The following is an 18425-nucleotide window of genomic DNA, read 5'->3' as shown; positions in this document are numbered from 1 at the left end:
TGCTGCGCGCCACACATGGTCGCCTGCTCACGCCCCGAGACACCCTGGCCCCCCACATTTGGTACTTTTCCGTAGAAAATGATTAATAATATTCAGTCAAGATGATTGTTTCTATCAGCTGACTTTCACTCAGCGTCACAAAATAGTAAAGATCCCCTGTATCAACTAGAGTCAAGCTGTGACACATCTGACAAAGCGTTTTAATGTTGAGGCTGGATCAGACAAACAATAAAACAGTTGAATGAAAAGTCTAGAAAAAATGAGATCTGTATACATGGTAGTTAAATATGAAGTCGGGGAAAAGCAAAGGAAGTTGTACAAAACAGAGCTTACCTGTGTCAAAAGGAACCAGGAATATTGACGCTATGTTCTGATGATTCCCTACCTGTTTGGTCAGGAAATCTCTAATATCTGGAACCTAAAACGCTCCGGAACAGGTCAGGATCATATCAAAGTTACCATGGCAGTACACCCAGGTAAGTACCTTCGTTGTACAGAAAACCCAGGATTAACCCTGAAGTTACCTGCATAAGACGCTTCTTAGCACAGGGTAGTTTCTTCATTATGTAACAATGCAAAAATAAAGAAAAAGTTTATATATAAAAAAAAAAGCATCGATTATGCTGTCTGCGTAAATTTGGTTATCAGATGGGGAGCGCAAGGGTCCATGACAGAGACAAGAGATAATCTTTTGTCTCTGGTCCAGGCCGATGATATAACGCTTTCTAATTTTGATTGCCTGATCCATTTCAAAATCTTTTACCTTTTATTCCAATGTGGGCCATTTTTGCCAAAATTTAGGGTTGAAAATGTATTTTTCTTATTTCTGGGTTGAGACTGGTCTTACAAATGACCAAATGCATATCATAAAAACACTGAAGCCAACCAACAAGTTTAAGCATCAGTGGGCAACTTTCAACAAGGGAACTAAAAAGTCTCACCTTTTCTTTAAGTTGTTAAGAACAAAATGAAAAGTGCTATACTTCTGTCTTTATGCAAGACAGCAGCAAAAATGATTCTTGGTCATTGTTCAGTTAGTCATTTACCTTCCGCGTTAACTTCACGTTGTAATGCACATGGGTAATAAAAGTGTTCAGTGTTGTTTTGAAGTAAACCATATATTGCCATTATATTGCTTCTTGATGTGGTAAAAAGTCTCCAATGTCATCTCTTTGGGGCTGTGAAAAATTAAAGTGTAACCTGTTTGTAACCTTTGATTCTATCTGCAGTATAGACACACACACAACATTTTTGAATAGCCAGAAAAGTAATATTTATTGTATCAATCCCATTTATTTATACTTAACATCTTCAAACCAAAATATTGAAAAAAAAAATACTGAAGCTACTTCAAGGTTATATGTCAGGAGGGATCCACAAAAAAGTAAGTGTGTGTTTTTTAATTAGGAAAAGAGCAATTTGTTACCAACCTGCAGTAAGGCGGCAGTGCAGGAATGCATTACAAGTAAAGTCGGTATGAAAGCATGAAAAGTACTTTTGTCTAGACAATAAACAACATAACAGCATCTCAGAACTGTTTGAGCTACTAGCTGGGTGATGGGAGTGAATTCTTCCACAATTAAAGAGTTACAGGAAAGCCAGTTCCTTCCTGTATGACTGGGTTTGTATGAGTGGTAGTATTACTGTGTTAGTGTTGTTGTCTTCAATACTGTACCACTTGCAGTAAATATTGTTGTTTCTGGAATTGTTAAAGGATCATTTCTTAAAGTTTTGAGGATTTCTTACATCAGGCGAGGTTATCAAAGTTATATTACCTGATTCAAATAAATTAAAAGTTTAAAAGAAAAACTGCGAAATGTGGTGATGACTTTGTCTCACATCTGTAATACATCTGGTCAGACACTCCCGCCACAGTGCATTGAGTGTTGATGGTCACTACTCCACAGGTCGGATTCCTTTGGCTTCTTCCATCTTCCTCAGGGTCTCATCCCACTGGGTGAACTGCTTGGACAACAGGAACATCTGCCAATCAAAAATCAGGCATCAGTGGGTGGAACTTTGTCTCAGCTTCAAGAGAATACATCAAGCTCACCATCCCCCAACACCTCTACTATCTTTGGCTGCAACTCCTTCTACTTTGCAGCAGCAAATGACTGGAACACTTAACAAAGCACCCTCAAACTTGCAATTTTAACACCTCTCACTACTTTCAAGATTAAACATGAATAGATTATAGCTGATTTTTACTCCTGCTGATCACACTAACATCCATTCTCTCTCTCACACACACACACATATATTCATACATGCACATTAGTTTCCTCTCTCTCCCTTTAAAACATACTGACCTATTCTCCTTCCTCCTGCTTCTCATTCTGTTCTCATGATTTACACGCTTGCTCCATGTTAATATGTGATTCCTAATTTATCCTTGGTTTATATGTATCTATGTTCTTGTGGACCTATTTCTATTGGGGCCTCTTGGCAAGGCCATGTATATAAATGAGAACTGGTTCTCAAACATTTTACCTGTTAAAATAAATAAATAATAATAAAAAACTTATGTATTCTGAATTTCTCAGTGACTGAGCTGACTGATTATTACTCTCTTTGATTACCCTAAGAGTATACTTATGGCTGCTAACAGTTTTGATTCATTGTTCTCATAACATTGTCCTCTAAAGATAGAAGTGTACCATTTTGTTATATTCTTCAAAAAGCTTCTTAACTTCCTGTGACTGAGCCTCACTTTGGTCCTGTAAAACAAACAGAATAATAATTATAAATAAAACTTAAGATAAGTTATATATAATAATAAGAGAGACAAACACATGGGGTAGACAGAGAGCAAAAGAAGAGGCTACCTGCTGTTTGATGTGAATCTGTGACAAACGTTGAAGCTTGGTGGCATGTTCAGGTACATCTGAAAAAATACAAAAGCCTGATGAGGTAAAACATGGAGTATTTCTGCATTTCCCCCCCATTCAACCAGCAGTTATACTAGATCCTTGACAGACTGCATAATGATGCTGGACATTCAAGACAGGAACCATAGCAGGCACCTGTGTCACCCATTGAAACCCTGGCTAAAAACAGAAATAACCATAAGCTCAATCAAAAATTATTTTAGTGACAAAAATGACAAAACCGACTTTGTTTTGTTTGATATTAATGTGTCCTACAAAGTGAAACCCACCTCTGATGTAGGTGCTGTCCAGCAGTGGCTGCAGGTTGCTGACCTGCTCTAGTAAAGCAGCCTGAGAAAGTAAGAAATCCTCCTCTGCAAAGAGACACAGAATAAGAAGTCAATTCCTCTTCTACTCTTTCAAAAGGCACAATAACAACAAAATGTCCATGTATAGCATTCAATATTAAAATCTGCATTTGCGCATGTGTCAATAATGTTATTTTTAATTAGAGTTTTTAAAGTTCTTACCAGCGAGGATGAACTCCAGCTTCATGGCATCAGGCACAGTGATGTGGTCAGTGAACTGGGGGTCCAGGTACTTTAACAGGTCCTCAACTGCACCACAACACCAGTGAGTATGACTAAAAGCTCAACAGACAGCCTAAAATCTAACAACAAAATTCCCGAAAGCATTTTTTGATACTGAGTAAGTAAGATATAAAGGGAATAAAGGCCAAATGCCAAGAAGGAAAATTGAGCACCACAAATAACAGGACACAATATGAATAAATGCTATAAATCAGTTATCAGTAAAAAATACAAAAATCCAATAATCCAGCATGTAGGGGCTGACAGAATGTGTGTGACTCACTCTTCTTGTGCAGGATCTTTACTCGTTCTCTCTTGTTAGCCGTGTTGGTCAGACCTGCTTGAATCCTGGTCAAAGACTCTGCACACTGCAAGGCAAAAGATTAATAGTAATCATCCTGATAGCAAAGTCATTAATATTTATTTTATTAATGTATATAAGCATTTTTGGGTTAAACTATAAAGTAGTATGCTAGCACAGAAAATAAACAAAAGAGTTAAAGTTCAAATGACACTGGCAGATTCAAAACGTAATGGTATTTTTAATTAGTGTACTTTCTACTCATGCTTACGAGGACTGGAAGTTTATTATCCTTAAAAAATGTAAGAGTTAGTAGTCTGCATACCTGCATACTATCTTTAAGGTCTCATTCAGAAATGACAGTTTTTAAATTACATACTGGGTTAATGCTTTCCAGAAGTGTGCAGTGGACAGCATCCTTACATCATGTGTTACTGTGTGGTATGGAAACTGCTCTGATGCAGACACCAAGGCTCTGCAGCAGGTAGTTTAAGTCTGAACAGATGATCACTGTTGCAGCCTGCTATCAACTGAAGACATCGACATAAACAGATGCAGGAACAAGGCTCCCAATATTATGAATAACTCTTCCCACCCTGCTACCTTTTGTTTTTCTAAATTTATATTTTAAATTGTATTACTGATTTAGTCATTTAGCTTGTTGCAGTGTTGCCTTACAGGGACCTCATTACTTAATTTAATTCCCTTTAGTACTACCCAATGTCTTGGAATGACAATAAACCTCGTAAATCTTGAATTTAAACTACATTCAGCCTAAGCAGCACACTGTGGCACTGTCGCCACCTCTGGAAATAGAAAATTTACCGGAAAACAAACCAACTTCAATGCCTCTTTGAAAGCTAAAGTGTTTTTTTTTTTGTTTTGTTTTTTCAGCTCACATGATGCTCTGCTGAGTCCCCTTCTCAAACAGTATCACATTACTTGAGCTAAAGCCAGCCCCAGTTTCTGCATCTACCCGTTTTAGCATGTCGTATTTTTGGTTAGACTTCGCTCATTAACAGACATAAAGCACAAAAGACGGTAACAGCGTACAGTTTAAAAAAAAAAAAAAAAAAAAAAAAAAATGTGAGTAGCGTTAAAAGTACATAGCCGACCGTTAAAAACACAAGAACAGTCGCTGGATGAGCAGAAAAATAAATATTCTGTTTTTGACTTAAAATAAACTGAACAGTTTTCACGATTTTTGCTAAAACTCTGGCGTATGAAATAAAAAAGGGCGTTCACTCACAACCAGTCATCATTAGCTACGCAAGGCTAACAACTAGCATATGACAAATACACGTAAGTTAAGCGAACCTTTACAGGTTTTCCACTTTTGTTTCTTCTCTCGCCATATACGTGACTCTCTAGCGCCTGCAGACGAATTTCCAGGTTATCCATCTCCATTTTTTTATCCATTCCCGGAGCTGCCGATGAACACAACAGAACCCAAACGTACGTAGTTTAGAAGGGCCGTCGCATAGTGATGATGCGCCGCCACAGGTTGCCTTTACCGTTCAGATATTTGGAGGAGAAATGCAGAACCTACAAACATTTAAAAGACGATAGGCGCGTGTTATTTCTATATATCGTTTTTAATTAAAAAAAAATTCAGATTCTTGGTATGTTTCTGTAGTTGTTAGAGTAAAAACAGGTGCCGCCAGCGGTCGCTGTTTTGCGGTAAACGGGATATTTCAGCTGTTTTTCCGGTGTCAGCGGGGGTATGACAACAGAGACATTTACGGCCCTTTTTCCATTCAATCTGTCTACAAAACATCGACAAAAAGTAAGATTTTCCTATCTCTTTTCCATACAGTAGACATTTCTATTTGTGGAAAACATTATCAGCACCTTGCAAGCGGACACGCATGTTTACTTTAAGCGTTTTTAAAGTATGTTTCCTCTGGGTAAGTTAGCCTACCTAGCACTTGAGCTAACGTTAGTTTTTGCATTACAGCTGCGTAGTTTGACAGTTTGGGAATTGTTTTGGAACTCTAGCATGTAAGTCGCTACCTACCACTAGACTGTAACTTAGTAATAACTTCACTGCCAGTTTACTTAGACACATCTGACTTATTTCAAAGCTGAATTGCGTCAACGAGGTGCTAGCTTATCTTGCACTGCATACTGAACCGAGGTTTAGGGTTCGTGATGCTGAAAGTTTTGTCAGTGCTTGCTTTCCTGCTCTGTTCTACTCTGTTGCTGACTCTAGGACGTTGTATCCCTTTAGAAGCAGGACCCTGTGTTTGGAGTATTTATTCTTTATGTGCCACTGGGAGCAGCAGCATGGCAGATGACAAGGACGTGTTGAGAGACGTTTGGTTCGGCCGGATACCCACCTGCTTCACTTTGAACCAGGATGAGGTGACTGAAAGAGAGGCCGAACCCTATTATGTAAGTACAGCTATTCTGATCTCACATGGCTGCAAAACCTAGCAACGTTTCTTTTGGAGATTAGTGCTTTCTGGAAGCCCCTGAGACCACACAGTAAGTTTGAAGCACCATATTTCAGTTTGTAAGGCTGAATGCAGATACTAGATAATGGGGCTCACATTCATAAGCATCCTGAGAATCCACTCAGAAGCAAGGAGCTAAGAGTGATATAAGAAAGTTGTCAGAGCAACTCTGAACAATGAAAGGACTAAAACTTTTACCTCAGTGTGGAGGTTTACCAGACTTTGCTGCAAGGTATGACACATTCTTTTAAAACGTGATCAGCTCAACAAAAAAAAAAATGTAGTGAAATTGGCATACCTAATCATAGGTTGCAGATGTAGTTATAAGTATAAGTAACTATTAGCTGATAACCTGGCATACCTCAGCAATGGTGTGCGGTATGTCCTTAAAAATTTGGAGGGCAAATGAAGACAAAAGAGGAAGAAGCAGGCCTAAAGTACTATCTACAGCAAATGAACAGGATCTGAAAGCCATGTCCTTAAGAAAGAGAAAAAACACCCAGCAAAGACCTGACACGACCTTGGACCCTTCAGTTGGTCCATCTGCTGTTTGCTGTCTCATAAAAAAATCAGTGGATAGGTGGCTGTCAGGAAGCCCTTCTTAAGGAAGGGAAACTGAGAGAAAAGGCTGAGGTATGCCACATTACACAAGAGCTGGACTGAAATCAGTGGTAACATGGCTTACAGAGTGATGAATCCAAATTTGAAATTTTTTGGTTCAAGTCTTTATCAGTATGTTTGGAGGAGGTAAGGAGAAAGGTACAACAATGAGAATCTACGGCCTTCTGTAAAACATGGTTTGGAGCTGCATTTCAGCCCGTGGTGTTGGAGATTTTGTCAAAATTGATAGAATTATGAAAGCAGAAAAGTACTGATTTTGGTCCACCATGTAATACCATCAGGAAAGCATCGGATTGGCAGTGATCCCACACTGCCAATGCAGTAAATGCCTACCTGGATGGAGTTCAGGTTGTGGTCATACCAAATATTGACTTTCAAGCTTGTTAGAATTGTAAAAACTGTTTTTGCCTTATGTGCTCTATTTCCATCTATTTTTGCACATTTTTCAACAACTCGCTGAACCAGTTTCCCATTTTCTTATAAAGTACAAGGAAATGAGGGGTGGCTCATGACTTTTGCACAGTCTGCTGTATTGGTCGTTGTTACAGACTCAGTGGTTTATAAATAAATTAAATAACATAGAGTAAAAGCCAAACACAAAAAAGGAAAAAAATACATACAGATCATTTTCCAGCCAAAAGGCGGCTGTCTCCACTGCTCAGATTCATAATGTATTAAATATACTTGTTAAACCCACAATTATTTAATTTTATCTGAGCCTGCAGATAAGTTCCATTCTTCATAGTTTTAAGTGTACTGACTCCAGTTGCTATAAACGGTTCACTGGCGGTGACCAATCACTTCCTCTTTTATTTATCTAATGTGAGATGAAAGTATTTTTAGTTGCACATTTGCCCACAATTTACTAAGGTTTAATTTGCTTCACCTATGAAAGAAATCTGTTTTTCCTCTTTGCTATCAGTCAGACCCTTTTTATTTGTAAAAATATATTGAATTTAAATCAAATTCATTACTTTTTGTAGATTTTCACTGTATGGTTGACACAAAATCCCAGGGCACACCTGGACTTGCCTCAAGGAGCACACCTGAGCACACATTTGGGAACGACTCCTCTAATGTAATGAACGTTTTAGTCGATAAATGATCTTACACACTATTGGCAGGACAACATTGACATGCTGATAGCTGCTTTTGCATTTGCACACATTGCATTTCAGTTTGTTTTTCTTGGGTCTTGTATGCTATTCTTTAGTGAAGAAAAAAAAACAGGTGGTAAACTATCATTCTGGTGCCTTTCACCGTTTCATTTCTGCTAAAGAGTCTCCTCGTATTTGTGTTTTCTGTAAAACCTTTATCTTTGTCAGGATTTAGTTTGAGGATTGAATACATATTTATAATAATTTACACTAATTTCATCACTTGTAGCTACTCTGCTACTACTAGTAAGGTTTGTGAATACAGGCCCAGATGTTTTTTGTTTATAAGCATCTACCCTCTGTTATTTTGTTTGTTTTTAAACCTTATGCCAATCACAATATTTGTTTTTTGTCCTCTGATTATCAGTACTTGAGATAACAAATTTCACATGTCAAAAATCACATATTCTAATAGAAGTGTTATGGAGTACTTGACAGTGGATTTATTAGCAGCTCCAAGACAAAAAGAACTTGTCATATAAAGTCTGTTGCTTTTGGTCTCAACCCACGTGTGCTCCAAGCCTCAAGATAGCCTTGTAGATTAAGTGTTAAGGAGTATGAGTCTTTGAGTGTGGTTAATTGTAGTGTGTCGTGGGATTGTGATCTAGCGGCAGTTGCCATAGCTATGCCGCATAGCTGACATGCACCACAAAAATGTACAACCTGAGGCTACAGTTCTTCTGCAGCTCGTCTCTTACAGTTTTTTCAGTGATTATGAAGATTGCTGATGTCTTTATGTTTGCAGTTCTGTGTCACAGTAAATGGAAAAATAGAAAAACAATTCACTTGTTTATAGGTGTCTTTAATTCATTACAGAGTTTTACATATCTGTAATATTGAGTATGAATACACAAAGAATCATACAGATACAGTATATGTGCTCACTGTGCAATTTGTTTTTTACTTAACATTCTAAATTTAGCCCACGGTGGGCATGCAGCTCACAGTAAAACACTGTACCCTACTAATGCGCCTCTTCCTCTGTCCTCTTGACTTTGTCAGCTGCTGCTACCCAGGGTGAGCTACCTGACTCTGGTCACAGACAAGGTGAAAAAACACTTCCTCAAAGTAATGAGGGCAGAGGACGTGGAGGAGATGTGGTTCGAGTACGAAGGAACGCCACTCAAATGGTGAGAGAGTAATTGGTGTTTGAGCTGATTTAGATAGTTCTCATATATGTGAAGGCACTGTCAGTACATTAATGGAGTTTTACTTTTCTTATCATGAAATTATTATGTTTACAGTTTGTTGCTGTCCTGATTCCTCTTCTAGAAATGCCCACAAATGAAATGCCTTTTGGCTGATCCAGTTAGTCTGTCCTATTTTAAAAGATTGGCACCATGTTACAGCTAGCGGTATCATCTGGGAATTGGGCTGGTGTTATATGTTGTATTTAGGCATCAGCTTGAGAATAAATGTAGTCGAACCTTTTTAGTGTGATTAAATAATCTCTACACCACTATAAACTTAATCATTCAGAAACAGCGTAGAAGCCGCTCCCAGTATTTGCATTTCTTGTTTGCCTGATCAGCCAGTTATAAAAATGCCATCACAGCATGTGGCCACAAGATGTCAGTACTGTAACACAGAAGGTGACTTTCACAGAGTTTCAAGACGTCACTTTCGTGTCTCTGGAGCTTGAAAAAGGCGACTGGGCTTCTTTAAGTTTCTTGAAGACGTTTTACCTCTCATCCGAAAGCTTTTAAGCTCCAGAGATTTCTGTGACCTGGATGACTGAGAACCTCCACAAACACTTTCTTCTATCCTGAAATAGAAGATTCTCTAGTTTAGGCTTATTGTTAACAGCAGACTCCGTACAGACCATCTTATTGGTCTCTTTGGAAGTAATGCTAAATAACTATTATGATTATGAGCACATACCTCATGAAATGTGCACATTATTTTAGGCTCTAATGAAGAATTTCTCTTAATTTGTGAAATATTAAAACATGTTAGGAACCCGCTTTTCTAAACACTGGGAGCTATGATTAAAATTATAGTTAAACCTACTGAACCATTAAGCTAAAAAGTTTGATGCATAAAATTATGTGATTTTAAAGTCATGATTAAATGATCAGTGTAAAGATGTGACTAGACTGAAAGCAGTTATTTGGAGCTCTAGTGTAGCGCACCAGGTTAAGCAGGCAACCCATGTGCTGAAAGGCTCCTGCAGGGGCCTGGGTTTGTGTATTTTTTCCTGTCTACTCTACTGTTTACAGATGATGCAACTGGTCAGCTTAAAGATTTCCCAGTACAAAAATGGCGATAAAACTAGTTTCTTGGCTTTGGGAGCAAATATGTCTTCTGAATAAATCCAACAAGGTTTTCCCTAGTACCATAATTTTTCTGTTTGTATTTCATGGATACAGGCACTATCCAATTGGAGTCCTATTTGACCTCCATGCTTCTAACACCGTCTTACCCTGGAGCATCACTGTGCACTTTAAGGTAAGTCTTATTGCTCTAGCAGCAGCAGTGCATAGCGGTTTCTGTAAAGTTCTGTTAATGAAAGAAGAGCATTACTCAGAATTGTTTTTTGGAGTTGGTGGACCAATGCAGAGAAAAAAGGAGTGAAAATTTGAATTTGCCAGTTAATTGTTTCTCTGTGTCTGTAGATCTGTAAATTGATAACACGTTTTCCTGTTTCTTGTGGTGTTCCAAAAAGTCATCATCAAGCTTTAAAAATGCTTGCCATGTGAACATGTGTCAGAATTTTCCAGATCGCGACCTGCTCCATTGCCCATCGAGCTCTGTGATAGAGGCTCATTTCATGTCCAGTATCAAGGAGGCGGACGCCCTGAAGCACAAGAGCCAAGTTGTCAATGACATGCAGAAGAAAGACCACAAGCAGCTGTGGATGGGCCTGCAGAATGGTGAGACACACACACACACACCCATTCCAGGGTGTGGAGTTGGCACGCAGACAAATAATACATCCAAATAGATTCATGGATGATGATGCACAAATGTACCAAAGAGAGATGGTCTGAGTTTGCAAACTTCTTCCTTTTAAACGCCCACCAGTTTCTAGGTCCACACCATCATTCCAAACACGTTAGTTTCCTACTGGCTTTATAATATGGGGAAGGCCAATGATGGGAATACATGACAGGGTGAGTGGGATGCATATCTGATTTGTGGTTTGTTGTGAAAGTTGTGCTCATTTTGAAACGCAAAATCCAACATGCAGCGAGATGTTCCCGGAATCACTGCTGGTCAAACTAATTAAAACTAACTGTAAACACTTAATCTGCCAGTGATGCAGCTGCCCTTTGGTTCAGTCTGCAGCAACGGTGTCACCTTATTTTGATGTATAATTGCTGCCTTATTAGTTATTATTAGCACACATAAATGTTTTTCCAGACCAGTCGCGCTTGCATCTAAATGTGTAAAGCAGAAATATACATTCTACTGAATACATCAGCTCTCAATATTGTTACAAATAAGTCTGAAACCATATGGTTATTTTCATCGTCAGGTATCTAGTTGATTACTTAAACTTGTGTAGTCTGTGAGTGTGAAAAATGTCCATGTCTATCAGTTCTGAATATCAAAAGTAATGGCTTCAAATGTCAAATTTGACTTGAAATTAAGACGGGGAAAAAAATCCAGAGATTTGATAAGCTGTAACCTGCAAATATGTGGCACTGTTTTTTAATTCATTAGGTTTTTTTTAGGTTAGATTTAAAAAAAAAAAAAAAAAAGATTAATAAACTAGTTATTTAAGCTCTAGGTCTTAACTTATGAATGAAAAATTAGAGATGCGCTGTTTTGAAGCCCAGTGAAGATGTGAAAAATGTCTTTCAGATGCTTTTTTTTAAAAAAAAAATAATGTCATCACTCCTGTGTACACATGAATACTTCAAGTTGGCTTTAGCATATAGTGTCATTAGGTATGTCTGTATATTATAATATTGTGAAACTGGTGCATCCAATGCTTTGGAAGAGTCACTTTATACTGTAATGGGTGATTGAGGTTGTCAGGTTGCATCTGCTTGTGCTGTGTAATATTCATATCACATTTAATTTAGCTGTAAATGCAAATCCTCAAATAATGTACACTACTAGGTCTCATCTAAACATGCAACAATATTTGTGCTGTTAACATTAACATAGATAATGATCTCACTTATTGAGTATTTCCCTCTTATTTCTATTTGATTGTTTTCATTCAGTTTTAAGGTGCTCTTTGTGAAAATAAACACTTCCTGATAATATTTCCGAGCAGAAATGAGAGGAAAGTCGATTATACCATCTGCAGCCTTAGAAGAGCTGCACTAACAGCAGTGACACATTATGCAAACAACTTTGCAACAACAGTGGAGATAATTTGCTAAATTTTGTGCGTGGTACGGTTTTGGACTGTAACTGTCAAAACTGTGCATGTGGCAGTTGTAATGAGTCGAACGAGTTTGCAGAAAAACCCAAGGGCTTCAAACCTGCGAAACTTCAGCTGCTTATCTCTCTTCCACTTTCCCTTGAAACTCACAGTGTGAAAAATAACAAAATATCACATTTTATTACAAAAAAGGCAGGTAAAAGAAGCTAATTTAGAAGATGCTTTAATAGATGAGGCTTTGAGCTTAAAAAAAAAAAAAAATTAGGGTTTTGATTGAAGCTGCATTCAGCAGGGTAAAGGCAGGAATTTTTTTAACTTATCCAAAAAGAAGGAGTTGGTCTCAGACATGAAAGTGAAAGATGAAACTTTATCTAAACTAAAACTTTCACATCCAAAACAGACCAGAAACAGAGAGGGCTCAAACTTTCATCCAGGAGAGAAAAAACAGAAGGTTCATGTGAAAGCAAGGCAGGGATGCAGGTGGAGGGTTTTTGAAACTAGCACATGCTGTGTGGAAACATTTTTGATGGTGAAAGATCACACTGTAGGTGAAAGACTAAATTCCTGTGTTGCTTTCTCATTTGGGGCCCAGTGACACTGACACTACATTTCAATTTTAGTGATGCTTCTCTGTCCTTTGCTGTAACCTCCGTATGAATGTGCAGAGGTGTTTGAAAATTGGACAGTTTTCAGTGCTTTATACTGGAAGGTAAAACCCTACAATATCAGAGAGAAAACCCAATTACATGATCCCCTAGTGCTTGGTGACGGTGGAAGGAAAAAGCAGAGATCACCAGCAGAACCAGGCGCAAGCGGCCATCTGCAGCAACTGTAGGAACCGAGTCCCTGTCAGTACGGTCACTGCAGCATTCTGGATAAACTGAAGGCTTTTCCGGGAGCTTTTAGCCTGATAATGAATAATAGCCCAGCCTTAAAGAAACAGATGCATGCTCTACTTTTTCAGCACCACTCTGAGACACATGTTTGTCATTTTTACAGTATTGCACATATTAAATAAGGATGTTCTACATATTTGTTTATTGTGTGTTAAAGGACACATCCTGGTCAAAAATGACTCAGAGATTCCTTACTGGAGGCCAAGATAATGCTGTCCAGAGTAAATAATAAATAATGCTGTCCATAGCAATGGACAGTATGCATGTATAATGTAAGAAATATCTGTCGCAGCACAGAGGATTTACATGACTAACTTTTGTCTGTGAGGGACAACAAGTTTGAATCTATGAAATAAATTCAAACCAGCACAGCCCATTTCCTTTAATTCCAACAGCGTATTCTAGTCTCTGTGAAATGTTGTAATCAGTGGTGTTGAATGCTGCGCTGTGGTCTACCAGTACAAGCACAGACGAGTCCACTGTCAGAGGCCGTGGAAAAAATCATTAGTAACCTTCACTAGTGGTGTTTTTGTGTTGTGATGAGCTTTAAATCCTGACTGAAATGCTTCAAATAAATAATTCCCCCACGAGAAAGTTCGCATAGCTGATTCGTAACAGCAACTGCAAGAGTTTTTGAAATGAAAGAAAGGTTGGAAATCGGCCTGTAGTTGGTGGTTCCAGTAAGGGATTTTTAGGTAATGATTTAGGTACAGCAACCTCAATCATTTATATATTTAACAAATAAAGTGTTAATAACAATAAATTGAGTGTATTAAAAACCAAAGTATTTATCAGTGGCAAGACTTATTTAAATGGAGTGTAGTAGACATGTTGATGATTTATTAAAGTTAGTTTAATCTTTCTGTGATTTTTTTTTTTTAATTTTTTTATGTCACATTCTTGGATTCATAGTGTTGGATTTTTGCTGATCTGCATCTGTTTCTGTGTCAGATAAGTTTGACCAGTTCTGGGCCATGAACAGGAAGCTGATGGAGTATCCCACCGAGGAGGGAGGCTTCAGATACATCCCCTTCAGGATATACCAGGTAACATACACAAGTAAAATGCTAAATCCACAAATCAAATTCTTTCCCACACAATATGTTTTGAACTTACTGTTTCCAGTTTGCACAATAGATTTTTACTCATCTGGCTTGAGTGAAGTGACATTTCCCCCTTTAGCTCTGTAGATGGTGCCAAAAGACTGCAAAAATAAGATTATTCCTTTAGCAGAGAAATCAGTCAGCCATTCCTCCAGCCATTCACAGCCTCTGTTTGTTTGATATGCTAGTCTGCTGTAAAGGTCATCAACTGCAGTCACGGTCTGTATTCAAAATAGCGTTGATTTAAAAAAAAAAAAAGAAAAAGAGAAGAAACAAACTCTCCTTTCCTTCCCTTTTAATATAAAAAAACCCCCAAATCATAATTCTTACACAACTTAAGCTCTAAGGATGGGTACAGTTTGCTTGCACATTAAACACCACTTTCTCAGTAAAAGAAAATGTCCCTTTGCTTGTCAGCCATCCATGTTGACCTCAGCCATTTGTGACCTTTTCTTTGCATATAATAAACAATAAAAGCCTTGTTTTCTTTCAGTTTATAACCCACAACACAAAACCAACAGTGCATTCATGCCTACCGTAATACCTGCCTTTAAACATCATGACACCTAAGTGTAGGTGGTTTTTATATTTTTTTTTTACTCATGTTTGCTTGAACACTGCTCATAACTTCGCTTCTTTACATGTTCCTTCTTGTAGTTGTGACCTGTTTTGAAAGAGTCAGTGTGTAAACGATGAAAGCAAAAAAAAAAGAAAGAAAAGAAAGCAAACCAATTTCTCTCAGATATGTGTGGGATGCATTGTGCCAGGCTGTTTTTGGGAAGTTATTCTTTTGTTCCTGTACATTTGATACCCATGACTCTCGCAGGTTTGTCTGCGATTTCAGTGACCCAAGTTGAGCCGGCGTGTGAGCCTCAGGGTTCAGTCAGTGATAAGACAAGCAGCCTCAGGTCGGGTGTTTCCACTACGCCGCTATAGCTTAATCCTGACTCAGGTAAAAAGTCCCTTTGGAGTACGAAAATAAGAAGGGATGAATAAGCAACTGGAAAACATTAGCCTGTCGTGAACCAGACAGCCGGGGAAAGCGCTTTGAGTCAAGTATTGGGGGTTTCTGCACCGAACGGGAATGGCCAAAAAAGTCTGGAAAATTAACTCTACAGCTTCCTGAATTTGATACAGTGTACAAAATGAGCAAAAATGTGTTGATACAACAAAATATGGAATAATCTGTAGAACCAGTGTAAACAAATATAAAAACAAGTCTGTTTTATCTTTCTAGTTACTGAGGAGGATCATTCAATCCAGCCAAGGAAGTAAATAGCTAGAAAACATCTGGAATTATGTACCAAAACATGTTGACAGTCTGCTTTGAGTCTAATGCCTCATTGTAAGTGCAGTTAGCCTTGATCTCAAGTCACAGCAAACAGAAAGTCCCATCACTGTTGTTCTGTGAACAATTTAAAACTTTAGAGTCTGTCAAGGCAAGTTAGGAAAAATATTATGAAAAAATGGAGTGGCAAACAGTGCAGAAAATAGATCTGGCCTTAAATGACTGTGTCAAGTGTCGTGTTATGGAACCGAAAGAGATTTGTAGATGTTAATAGCACAGCAGGACTTCAGTGTAATGGTAAGATGCTAGAGTGAACTTTCCTACTAAGCATATTTTTCCGTCACCATATCTGCTTGTGACTGCTGGTAATTTCCCATCGTGACGATTTATTATCAAGTGTTTTAAGTTTTAATTAGACCTGCTGGGCTCCACATATGGCAGCATTTACATTCTGCACAACAACAAGAGCGACAGAGCAGCTGTCAGTCACTGTCAGTGCTGACTGTTTTGCATGAAATTCAAAGCTAAAAATGCTTTTGTTTTTACTTTCACATCTTCAGCGCATAAATAAAATGTTTTACACTTCAACAAAAGCATTCTGGTTTTTAGTAATAAAACATTAGCGACGCTTTAAAGTGGTAGATGGAAACATGCAGTCCAACCAACACGGCCCGCCTTCTCAGACATGCACTTGTTGCAGCCGTAAAACTATGTAACTTCTCGTGGGTAGAAGAAACCCAGACCGTTCTACTTTTGGGCGTTTTTCATGACTTAATTGAAAGTTTCAATGGTCATTTATGAGCTGAGTTGGTTTCATGACAATTGCAGCATCAAAGCCTGTTACAAGCTCACTTTGTAATTTCCAAATACACTAGAGAATGTCAGCATCATTCCTGAAAAGTCTGGATTGTTGTGGAGATGGTGTGGTTTTAATCTTACAAACTGCTAAATATTTACAACCAAAGAAAGTCTGGAAAGTTTGAAGAAGAGTGGGAACAAAATAAGTTCATTATGATCTTAAAAATACTGAAGCTTTCTGCTGTGCTTTGCAACTGCTTTCACTGTTTTAAAGTGTTATGAGGGTCCACAGAAGTTTAACATTTGGAAAAATTGTTTGGAATAAAACATTAATGTATCTCACAGGTTGAAATAATGAGGCTAATTGGGAATAATTAAGGAATAATTCATAATTGACAAAGTCAGTGGGAGTTGGTTGCTTTCAATTGCTTTATTACATACTTAATAAATAATTGCAACTAGGTGTGGGTGAAATTCTATCATGATATTTCAAGATGTGATAATGATATTTATGGCAATATTAAAAAAAAATACTAAAATATTTTTTGTGATTGCACTTATTAGTGCATTATTAGTGCAAGCAAAATGAAGGGCATTTTTCATCCTTCTTTTCCAATGAGCCTCTGTCATTGATGGTATACTACTTAATTCAAAGTGTGAATTCATTGTAACAAGCTGCCAGCAGCAGCAGAGTAGTGCAATGCAGTAATATAGTGCAATGATTAAAGTAATTTAACTTCGTAACTCTTCAGTAACCTGTTGTATTGTTGCATGATGAAACTTAAATTGAGAAATATTTTTTTACCTGGGATGTTTTTATCTTAGTTCAAGCTTTTCAACCAGTTGCTTAAGGCCCTGCTTTTCCACCATGTAACCGCATCAATAATTTCTATCCACCGTTTGCTCTTCCTGTCATATGGAGTGCAACTAGTGACTGATCCAGAGATGCTTGGTTGAGTCATTTATTTACTTTTGCTAATATCTCCTCATCGCGTGCTTTCGTACCCTGGTTGTCTTTGCCTCAAGTGGTGAAACAAGTGTGTTGTTTGCACCGTTAGCGGGAACAGTTTTCTCACATAGTTTGCAAAGTGCTGTGTTTTGGTGGAGGTTCTCGATGTAGCTTCCTTTTTGTGGCACTAAATTGTTATCAGAGGCTCTTGTTGTCAGACGTGCTTGGGCTTGTTTCACTGTACATGCTAGGGAATGTAAATTCATGGTGTCACACTGTCATTACTATTGCAATAGCACACTGTTATATCATGTAAAAATTATATCAGTATTATCATGGACAGTATGACATGGCACAGGCCTACCTGCAGCATCGCACAGCATAGCAGCAGGAGCAATCTTGGCTCTTGTAATAATCAACACAACTATCAAAATATAACTGCCAAGTTAACAACACCACTTGGTGTAATGTTAAATCTTACGTAGTTCACAACATCCCATTAGTATTATGGCTTGTTCCATCACTGCCAGTGGTACAGCTGCATGAATGAGTTAGGAAAATGTATGCAAAACTGGACTGTTTCATTTTAAAGATTGATTAAGCCATTAATGTTACATATTCCATGTCTGAAAGAGGTTTAAGTTTGGATAGCCTGGGGGTTTGTTTACCACCTACCTGACTGCCTCAAGGCTAGTGTTTCATGGCATCACTGCAAATCCAGAGGCTGTGTCGAACTAGCTAGTGTGAAGCTAATTCGACACAGCCAGGCTTTCTTTGCATTAGGCCACAGTCACACAGGCACAGAGACTGTTAGTGGCAACTACTGGTAGGGCGTGAAAAATGTGTATTCCGGGACTGGTTGTGAGTGGTTCTTGGCTGACGCTGGATGAACTAAGTTGCAAAAAAGGTGCTGCACCAAAAACCTCTTCATAATTGCTTTGGTCACTGTGGTCACCTATAGTTTGCATGACAGATGCTGAGTTGTTTGCGAAGACTCGTCATTTTACTCTTTGGGTAAGGTTCACTTTTCATCTTCATAAAATGGAGTCTTTCTGCCAAG

At 38.2% G+C, this 18425-nt stretch overlaps 2 protein-coding genes across 2 annotated transcripts in view; one reads left to right on the top strand and one right to left on the bottom strand.

Moving 5' to 3' along the window:
* Positions 1-1248: 1248 nt before the first annotated feature.
* Positions 1249-5265, bottom strand: dctn3 (dynactin 3 (p22)). The gene is made up of 7 exons (XM_030749802.1): positions 5076-5265; positions 3741-3825; positions 3398-3484; positions 3158-3241; positions 2826-2884; positions 2658-2717; positions 1249-1983 (listed from the first exon to the last, which is right to left on the bottom strand). Exons 1-7 carry the CDS (start codon positions 5175-5177, stop codon positions 1897-1899), a joined length of 564 nt encoding a protein of 187 aa, XP_030605662.1. The 5' UTR covers positions 5178-5265; the 3' UTR covers positions 1249-1896.
* atg5 (ATG5 autophagy related 5 homolog (S. cerevisiae)) overlaps positions 5255-18425 on the top strand; it is a 46749-nt gene continuing 33578 nt past the window's right edge. Inside the window, exons 1-6 of the mRNA XM_030749801.1 lie at positions 5255-5544; positions 5989-6152; positions 8995-9122; positions 10362-10440; positions 10703-10865; positions 14179-14273. Of these exons, the coding sequence (XP_030605661.1) occupies positions 6045-6152; positions 8995-9122; positions 10362-10440; positions 10703-10865; positions 14179-14273 (573 nt within the window). The 5' untranslated portion in view covers positions 5255-5544; positions 5989-6044. The remainder of the gene's footprint in view (positions 5545-5988; positions 6153-8994; positions 9123-10361; positions 10441-10702; positions 10866-14178; positions 14274-18425) is intronic.

Source organism: Archocentrus centrarchus, chromosome 16 (genome assembly GCF_007364275.1).
Source record: "Archocentrus centrarchus isolate MPI-CPG fArcCen1 chromosome 16, fArcCen1, whole genome shotgun sequence".
Lineage (NCBI taxonomy): Eukaryota > Metazoa > Chordata > Actinopteri > Cichliformes > Cichlidae > Archocentrus > Archocentrus centrarchus.
The sequence above is the reverse complement of the archived record's forward strand: the minus strand, read 5'-3'. Positions and strand labels throughout refer to the sequence as shown.